At 42.5% G+C, this 10,218-nt stretch overlaps 1 protein-coding gene across 1 annotated transcript; it reads left to right on the top strand.

The window, feature by feature from the left end:
• The first annotated feature begins 1,496 nt into the window (after positions 1-1,496).
• On the top strand, positions 1,497-8,285 carry mchr1a (melanin-concentrating hormone receptor 1a). The gene is made up of 2 exons (XM_012873154.3): positions 1,497-1,911; positions 4,763-8,285. The coding sequence occupies exons 1-2, from the start codon at positions 1,857-1,859 to the stop codon at positions 5,776-5,778; spliced, it is 1,071 nt and encodes a 356-aa protein (XP_012728608.1). The 5' UTR covers positions 1,497-1,856; the 3' UTR covers positions 5,779-8,285.
• The last annotated feature ends 1,933 nt before the right edge of the window (positions 8,286-10,218 follow it).

Raw genomic sequence — 10,218 nt, 5'->3', positions numbered from 1 at the left:
CAACCTACAAAGCTGGTAGATGGATAGCAGAAGGTGCATTGACTCAGAGGGGCTGAATACACATTACACTTTCCCACTTTTTATTCAGAGTTTGTTTTTGTTTTTCATTAAATAAACATAGATTTCCTTCCATTCCATGCATTAGTTGGTGTTTTCCCTTCACCTACAGGCTAAAGCCAGATTTGCTGTCAGTCAATGCACACAGTGTACCCTGAGATCGCATAAGGTTTTGTGAGAGGAGAGCATACATGTATTCATGCTGTTTGATACAGTCAATCATGAGGTGAGACTAGAGATTTTGCAATAAAATGGTATTATGGAGGGCTCAAATGCAGTGCTTTTGCGAATCAAGTCGCTTTAAGAAAAAAAAAAAAGACAACTGTTTCTGTGAATGTGGGCTCCAGAGCATGAGCCCGCCTAAAGCACAAAATGATTTGGTTTTCTGCTTCATGAATGTGTTCGACTTCTCTCAACAAAATCTGCATGCGGTATGAAACAGCCGGTGAGAATCCATCGCCACAGAAAACATTCTCAGCATCAATTTCTTCCACATTCCAAAGTTCCTGTAGCCAGGATCCTCCAGCTGCAGCTCGTTGTGTGCAGTCATATTCTGCTCCTGTTGTCAGGGTGTATAAAATATTTGTCTGTCAAGAAATTTTTTAAAGCGAGACGATCATGCCAGCTGCAACAGGCATATTGTAAAATGGACTGAATTTTAATAGCACTGTCCTTGTCTTTCCAACCTTTACACAATAGCCCCATTCCCTAACACACACACACATTTATACACCAATACACACCTTAGAGTTAAGTGCCTTGCTCTGGGGCACATAGACATGAGACAGGTGGAAGCCGGTATCGGACCCACAACTTTCTGATTACAAGGGGACTACTCCAATGAGCCACGGTGGTAAGTGTAGGGCAATTACAGTGGAGTGCAGGCAGGTGATGCTTTGACCACGCCCACAGACTCTCTCACACACAAATAAACTTAGAGACATTTACAAGCAGGCGTTTTTCTCTAAAGCTGAAGCGTGACTATTTTCTAAAGGCATTCTTGGCCGGCTCTAACGACGGAATTACTGCCATAATAGCGGATCACATCTGCAATTAATGAAGGTGCAAACAGCGCCCTCTGGTGGTGGGTAGAGGACGGAAAATCGATGCTGATCAGAAACGGCACTATGCCTTTCTTCTCTTACAGCACTTTCAAACCCCATAAATAATTACTAGCTGTTGGGGAAAAAATACATTTTTATTAATATTTTTTTTCCATTTGTATTCTGTATTCACCTATCTCTTTGTATTTCACTTAAATAACATTTAATGGCATTCAAGGCGCATACGATTTCATGATCATATGTGCCTTCTTTTTTTATTATTTTTATAGTTGATGCAGTCTCTACGACCTGTTCCAAGCTTGCTTTGGAGACAACAAGTGACACAAATCGTGGCTCAAGTCTATGCCTGAGACAGCAGTTCACGTTGCGCACAACGGTCAGGTGCAAGAGAAGTCCTGTAACCATTTCCTCCCGTGGTGACTGAAACCTGCAAGCCAAGTTTAGGGGACCTGCGCGGAGCGGACTCGGAGTCCAGATCGGTGTCGGGCTCTCTCCAGCCGAGCTGCGTTGATCCACATCTGTGAGGGAGGCGCGCACCGGAGCGCACACACGCTGCAGACCCAGACGGCGCTCAGCCTGGAGAGGCTCGCGTCATGTTCAACAGACCCACTTGGAATCAGGATCAGAGAGGATTTCCGCTGCGCTCCGGGCCAGGTGCATTCACCTGAGAAGAGGGGACTTTTACGAAGAGAAAAAAGAAAACAAAATCCGTGCTTTAATGTATAATTTTAACTCATGGATTTCTTGAACATTTCTTATTTTTCCAATGGGGACACAAATTTAACAACAGGTAAGTCAACAGATTGTAACATATCATTATTGTTAGATACATTGCTTAGATTACTGTCAAATATGATATTAATGACATGAGATAGTATTTAATAATAATAATTGATGTTTTTATGAAAGTTTTTTGAAAACTGCTTCAGGCAAGATTTTCTAACAGGTGTTTTTATATGTGAAAGGTGTTTCTTACTAATTATGAGATGTAGCAATTAACTTTTATTTTCCTTCCTTTTTTCTTCGTCGGAAAAAAGCACGCAAGGTCTTAGAGGACGTGAATGTATACAATAAATCACCCCCACTGTCCTCCAGCAATTTGAGTTAAGCATCCAAACATCACATTTGAAACAAGAGCTGAGAAATAAAATTACATAAACGTGGACAAATTTACTGCCATTCCGTTACTGTGTACAGTTTTTTTTTTTTCCAGTGTTGAGGAATCCCATTTTTCACCAGCGGCACAAATATCAGCACATCTTTGTCCAAATTCCTTGGCAAACAGGACAGCATTTGGTCTGCTCTTAATTTCAGAGCATTAATTTCAGAGGCTTGATGCATACAGAGAACAGGAACTCTAAGCATTTCTACAGTCTCTCTAAATAGTTCAGACTCTTCAAATCTTTTTTTTTTTTTTATTTTTTTTTTTTACTATTGTCTTTTCAGCTTACCATGCAGGTTTCCTGAAATATCTAAATGTAGGGACAGAGGTGCTCGAGGATGTGCTCATGTCTGGGAAACCATTTTTAGGTGATTTTTTTTCATGCCACTGGTATCCCTTTTAATAATAGTTGACTGACAGGAAGGGGGCTGAGAGAGAGAAAGAGAGAGAGAGAGAGAGAGAGAGAGAGAGAGAGAGAGAGAGAGAGAGAGAGAGAGAGAGAGGGAAGACATGCGGCAATTCAATTCAATTCAATTCAATTTTATTTATATAGCGCCATATCATGAAACATGTCATCTCAAGGCACTTTACAAAATGAAGTTCAATCATATTATACAGATTGGGTCAGATTATACAGATTGGTCAAAAATGTCCTATATAAGGAAACCAGTTGATTGCATCAAAGTCCCGACAAGCAGCATTCACTCCTGGGGAACCGTAGAGCTACAGGGAGAGTAGTCTGCATTGTCCATGGCATTGCAGCAATCCCTCATACTGAGCAAGCATGGAGCGACAGTGGGAAGAAAAACTCCCCATTAACGGGAAGGAAAACCTCCGGCAGAACCGGGCTCAGACGGTCGAGGCAGATTGTAACCCCCAGTCTGCCTCGACCGACTGGGGGTTAGAGAAGACAGAGCAGAGACACAACAAGAGAGACAAAAAAGCACAGAAGCACACATTGATCCAGTAATCTGTTGTACATTAGATGGTAATAGCGGGTGATCTGTCTTCCCTGGATGATGTCACAGCTAACAGAACACCAGACCAGGTGTACCTTCTATGAAGAAAAAAGAGAGAGAGCAAAAAGTTAAAAGCTGAAATGACGACAGTCATTTCAATGTAATACAATGCAAAACTGGAGAACAGTAGAAATCAGTAGAGTGAGAAAATTAGACCCTGATGTCCTCCAGAAGCCTAGGCCTATCACAGCACAACTATAGAGGTAGCTCAGGGTAACATGAGCCACTCTAGCTATAAGCTTTGTCAAAAAGGAAAGGTTTAAGATTAGTCTTAAAAATAGATAGGGTGTCTGCCTCACGGACCAAAACTGGGAGTTGGTTCCACAGGTCAGCGTCACACCTGGGACCGTCATGTTGAGGACTAAGACCTCCTCCATTTACATGGGTTCTACCCTTGTGCCATCTCTTTTTGAGGAGATTTGACAAAATCATGACTCATTTCATTTTACTGGCAGAAATCACCAGAGGTCTCATATGTAAACGCTGTGTACGCCTGAAACGGGGCCTGAAACTGCCGTTTGTACACTTACAATTTAGATTCTTCGCAATGTTTTATCCGTGAGACCCCAGATTTCTATTTAACTTTCCTGGTATCTTGAGACTTCATGAGCTGCACTGTAACAGGGCTCCTAAGGGATCACAGATCATCCTTCGCAGTTAACAGTGGCCTTAAGGTATTCGTCTGGTTTTTTTTTTCCAGGTGAAACTGACCTGGTAACCAAAAAGTTCAGCCCTAAGTCTCATCTGACAAAAGCCCTTAGTTCAAGTTAAAGTCCCAGTAGAGCAGAGCAAAGCCCACATTTTACATTTGTAATGTAGGAAAGGACAGATGTTTTCCTACCATCACTCCCAAACAGTAGGTTGGCATGTAGATTGCATCTATGGTTGTGATGGAGAAGTATGGACCCCCACCTCTTGCTGCAGGTCTCTAGCACTGAGTTGTGGAGAATATTTTTTATGCCTCTTACACTCCTGCTCACTGTGCAGGATAGCAAAAAAAAAGGGTAAGCTTAGTCGCAACAGGCTATTAGAAATAGATCTCTGTGATTTGTCATGTTTAAACACCTGGAACACAACCTGCCTTGGATTACTCATTAGAAGTTCCCTTAAAACTGAGCAAATCAAACAAATTATAGATTGAAAAGGTCCTTCAGTATACCTTCACGTTAAATCGATTGTTCAGGATACCAGTAATTGTGCCTCCTGAGACGTTAGCAACAAGATTATTGACATGAATCATTTTTTCCCATTATCTCTCTTTTCTTTTTTTTTTTTTTTTGCTCTGCTGTTCTGTTCTCTGGTTCGATTGGACAATTTTTTAAATACAATTTGACAATGTCCCTCTTATTTTATAAACACATAACAGTACTATCGCCACATCCTGTCTGTCCTCATTAATTGGTCAGACTAGTAGAGAGTAGTTTTCAGCATGACTGAACCGATGCGTTGTTTTGTTCCAGCTGAAGATGGCGTCCCTCACTGCAGTGCCAGCCTCCCCGTCATCTTCGGCATCATCTGTTTCCTGGGTATCATCGGCAACTGCATCGTCATTTACACCATTCTGAAGAAGACCAAGTGTCGCGCCAAGCAAACCGTCCCGGACATATTCATCCTGAACTTGTCTATCGTCGACCTCCTGTTTCTTCTCGGGATGCCGTTCCTCATCCACCAGTTGCTGGGCAACGGTACGTGGCACTTTGGGGCCGCCATGTGCACGGTCATCACCGCCCTCGACTCCAACAGCCAGATCGTCAGCACTTACATCCTCACTGCCATGACCCTTGACCGCTACTTGGCGACGGTCCACCCTATCCGCTTCAACCACGTCCGCACGCCGTGTGTGGCCGCGGTGGTCATCGGAGTGGTGTGGGCGCTGTCTCTGCTCACGATCCTCCCCGTGTGGATGTACGCCGGCCTGATGCCTCTGCCCGACGGACTCGTTGCCTGTGCTCTGCTCCTCCCAGATTTGGTCAATGACACCTACTGGTTTACGCTTTATCAGTTTTTCTTGGCCTTCGCTATCCCCTTGGCCATCATCTGCCTGGTGTTCTTTAAGATCCTGCAGCACATGTCGGCCAGCGTGGCGCCGCTGCCCCCGCGCAGTTTGAGGGTGCGCACCAGGAAGGTGACCCGGATGGCGGTGGCCATCTGCCTCGCTTTCTTCACCTGCTGGGCTCCGTACTACGTCCTGCAACTCGTTCACCTCAGGGTGCAGAACCCCAGCCTGGCTTTCTCCTACGCGTACAACATCACCATCAGCATGGGCTACGCCAACAGCTGCATCAACCCGTTCCTCTACATTGTCCTCAGCGAGACCTTCAAGAGGCATTTCCTCCGAGCCGTGCAGCCAATCAACAGGAAGTTCAGAGTGAACCCGAGCACCACAGACAGCGTGAGCATGAGGATTGTACCTGAGGGGGCTCAGCAGGAGCAGGCCTCCAGGGAGATGTTGCCCTCCAACGGCCGCCCACAGTGAATCCACAATCTGTTCAATCCTTAAAACATGTCCCTTCAAAATAAGCACTTGCACTTCACTGCAAGATTGTTACTGGTGGGTAAACACACGTTCTAAATTTACCCAATTTCTTTAATTTGACTGATATCCGAATTTAAAAAAAAAACAATGTTGAAAATATTCGAAAATAAAGAATAAGACAAACTTGATGATCTGCATTAAGGTATTAGGGAACTTTGTGAATGCTTAAGGTCCCCTGCAGGTTCGGGAGTCCTAAAAGGAGTGACGAATTCTCAAACAACATGGGGAAAATTGGGCCAGTCGTACACATGAGCAGATGCAGCTCAGTAAATTAGAATATCACTAAAAAGTTGATCTATCTCAGTAAAATGCGAAACTCGTGTGGATTTGTTGAACCTGCGTTATTTCAGGTGTTTTTTTCCCCCATTGCTTTTAGTGGTTGTGACTTGCAGCTGGTGCTTTCCAGGCGTCTGTATCTTCAAGAATTTCAGTGTTACTTCAAAGCTATTAAAAAAAAAAAAAGTCCAGTTATTCCTGTTGCTTGTGAAGCTATTTTAACAACTTGTTGTCGGTTTACCAATTGTTCCATTCAAATGCTTTGTTGTGGAAATGGCTGCGGTGTTTCCATTTTGCCAAAATCATCGCATCTCAGGGAATTTATGTGACGAGGTGAAGCCTTTGTATTATCTTGGTGTGTGATATCTGCTCAACCCCAAGTGTTTACCATTTACACTGTGTTTGAAGACGAGGAATATATTATTGTTGTTGCTGGTGTTTCTGTATCTACCGTGGCATCTTCAAAGCTGCAACCCGTGCAACAACATCAGCCGTCTTGCCATGAGCTGACTTTATACTCGCTCTGTGTAGCCAAGGATTAGAAAATGCCTACATTCTCCCGCTCCACTGCCATGTTTAAGATTAGATGCAGTATGACTGAATGCAAATCATATGCACTGCTACTGTAAAAAGAAAGTACACTCTCTTATACTGATGGTTTCAGGTTCTGCTCGCTGCAAAGGACAAACAAAGATGAAGCCACAATGGAAACAAAGCATGTGCAAAGTGTACCTTTTTTCTATGATTCTGCCACCTTTGGTAGCTGTAAATACCTTGAAGTGGATTTTTTTTTTCCGGTCTTTCACAACAACAGCATATTTTGGTCCGCTCTTCCTCACGCCACTGGTCCATTACGTTGAGGGCTTTCACGCCTGACGCAGCTCTCACATCCCACATTTTCAGTTGATTCAAAGAGCAGGGCATTAGAACGTCTTGTTTCTATTCTGTTTTACGTTTGCTGCTGTGATCAGGATCATTGTCCTGTCGAAGATCAGGTTTGGGCTGAGCTTTAGTTACGGGTCAGATGACCTCACATTTGAATTCACGGTCAACTTAGTGACTGCAAGGCACTTAAGTCCCCGTATGCTATGTTTGTGCTGCTGACACGTTGTGTTTGGGTTTGCCCAAACGTAGCGTAGCAAAAGAGGCTTCGTTGGTCCAAAAAGACATTGTTCTACAGCTCTTCTCGTTTCTTCACGTGCAACCCTAATACCGTATGTTATGTTGCAATAAATTCTCCTAAAAACGAAGAGGCTTTCTCCTGGGAACCGTTCCGAACACGTCATATTCCTTCAGATGTTTTTTTTTTTTCCCAGGAACTTTAACATCTAACACGCAGAGAGGCCTGTGACATTTGAAATTTAGCTCTTTGATCTTTTGCAATTTCTCTGAGCAGGTCCAACATAGGGGGGAATAATCCAGGAGGTTCAGTTCAGGAAATGTTGTAAATGTTTTGCTTCTTTACAAATAATTGCCTCACTGTAGAATGATGGACTTGAACTAGTTTGCAAATGACCTTGTAGCCCTTACCTGATTGATAGACAGGTAGTTGGTTGCTCATGCCTTTCCTTGCTGACATAATGTTGACACAAACCCACGTGCTACAAAGGCCAAAACTGCACAGTCCTGCTTCTGCAAAGCCAGTCACACAGTTTATTAATCGCATTAATAAGAAACAGCTAGTTGCTAATTGTTATCTTAAAATCCAGTGAAAGCATCAGGGATACACCTAATGCAGTTTTTCCACAACTGCAATTTTATTTGGCTGTTTTTGTATGTGATAGATATTTAACGTGCTGGCATTTGTTGTGCGGTTTTGTACACTTGAGGTTGTATTAAACTATCTTGGAAGCAAAGGCCAAATCATACTTTGCAAAGTGTTTTCTAATGTGTGCAGTTTGGTGTATTGAAACGAAACTGTGAACGGCGCAGCAACCGTTTGAAGATGCTGTTTAACGTTAACCAAGCACATTCAGCCACAGCTCACAGAGGGACATGCAGCACACCGTCGACAATGATGATGCTGCTTTTCTGCTCCTGTCCCTTTAAAAAGGTGCCGATCTTCTACTTTGCTAAAAAAAAAAGAAAAGAAAAGAGAACACAGACTGTGATGTGTGTTTACTTTGCACCAGCTGACTTCTGTGAATGTTTTACGAGAACATTCCTACACATTTTCAGTTTTAAGCTTTAGCTATAGGATAGTATGAATATTCGTTGTATTTATATGTGGTATTTCTGTATTTGCATTTATTTTTCTTTGAAATAAAGTCGTTTTTCTCAATCCTGTTTGGACTGCCTTAGAGTTTGATTTGGGAGGCAGAGCAGATGTTGAGTGAATGGTTCTTTTTTTCTGGTTTGGGGATAAACACTGTTTATGTTGATCAAAAATCTTCTGTCTGGCTAGCAAATGGCTCACTGTGCAAGAGGAGATCTGCTTATATGAGACAATAATAAAGGTCTAAAAGAACATGTAAACAACATCTGTTAGCTGCTTTATGCATAGACAGCGTAATCAATTTGTAACATTCATTAACTCAATATTTTGTTAACTTTTCATTCTTGCAGCAGATTTTTGATGGTCAATGACAGAATGGGACTTTAGTCATTTATTGTTGGTGTGACACCTTGTGATTTATTGGTTCCCACCTCACTCTGTTTCAAGGGGGGGGGGGGGGGGGGGTGGTTCAGGTGTGGGGGAGCCTGAGAGAACCGTAGCCCGGCTGCCCATGCAACCTGAGAGACTGGAGAAGCAACCCAGCAACAAACAAGGTTTCAATTTGCACAAAATTTGCACAAAACTGTTAGATTGAACAGGTTTTTTTGACTTTCTGTAATGTAAAGGTAAATCAGTGCATATAAAGCACTAAAGTATATAAAGCAGCTGTGTTAGCTGATTTGTTTTTGTGATATTTTCTTTTTTGTATGCACTTTGCTCTCCTTATATGGATATTTTAAAGCTCTTTATGAGTCAAATAATTCAGTCAAAGCATGTCAAGCATATTCATACAAAGATTTAACTGCTTGAAATGTTTTAGTGATGCAAAAGCCTTCAATGTCTGTCAGCGTTTAGGCTCTTTGGTTTACCTTTTTAGTTTGATTAATGACACTAAGAGAACTAAAAACTCTTCAATTCAATTTTATTTATATAGCACCAATTCATCATGCATGTCAGCTCAAGGCACTTTCCAAAGTCAAATTCAGTCAGATTATACAGATTGGGTCAGATTATACAGGGTTATAAGGTAACCCAGTAGATTGCATCAAGTCTTCACAAGCAGCATTAACTCCTCATGAAAGTGCATAGAGCCACAGGGAGAGTCGTCTGCATTGTCCATGTCTTTGCAGCAATCCCTCATGTGATCAAGCATGAAGCGACAGTGCAAAGGAAAACTCTCCTTTAATGGGAAAGAAAAATCTCCATCAGAACCAGGCTCAGTATGAACGGTCATCTGCCTCGACCAACTGGGGTTTGAGAAGACAGAGCAGAGACACAACAAGAGAGACAAAAAAGCACAGAAGCACACATTGATCCAGTAATCTGTTCTACATTAGATGGTAGTAGCGGGTGAGCCGTCTTCTCTGGATGATGTCACAGCTAACAGAACGTCAGACCAGGTGTACCTACTATGAAGAGAAAAAAAAAGACAAAACAAAAAGTTAAAAGTTAAAATAATAACAAACAATGCAAATTGGAGAACAGCAAGAGAACTCAGCAGAAAGGGAGAAATAGACCCTGATGACCTCCAGCAGCCTAAGCCTATAGCAGCACAACTATAGAGATAGCTCAGGGTAACATGAGCCACTCTAACTATAAGTTTTGTCAAAAAGGAAAGTTTTAAGATTAGTCTTAAAAGTAGACGGGGTGTCTGCCTCACGGACCAAAACTGGGAGTTGGTTCCACAGGAGAGGAGCCTGATAGCTAAAGGATCTGCCTCCCATTCTACTTTTAGAGACTCTAGGAACCACAAGCAGACCTGCAGTCTGAGAGCGAAGTGCTCTGTTAGGAACATACGGGGTAATCAGAGCTCTGATATATGATGGAGCTTGATTATTAAGGGCTTTATACGTTAGAAGAAGAATTTTAAATTCTATTCTTGATTTAAC

This window comes from Fundulus heteroclitus, chromosome 5 (genome assembly GCF_011125445.2).
Source record: "Fundulus heteroclitus isolate FHET01 chromosome 5, MU-UCD_Fhet_4.1, whole genome shotgun sequence".
NCBI classification, from domain to species: Eukaryota; Metazoa; Chordata; class Actinopteri; order Cyprinodontiformes; family Fundulidae; genus Fundulus; species Fundulus heteroclitus.
The sequence above is the reverse complement of the archived record's forward strand: the minus strand, read 5'-3'. Positions and strand labels throughout refer to the sequence as shown.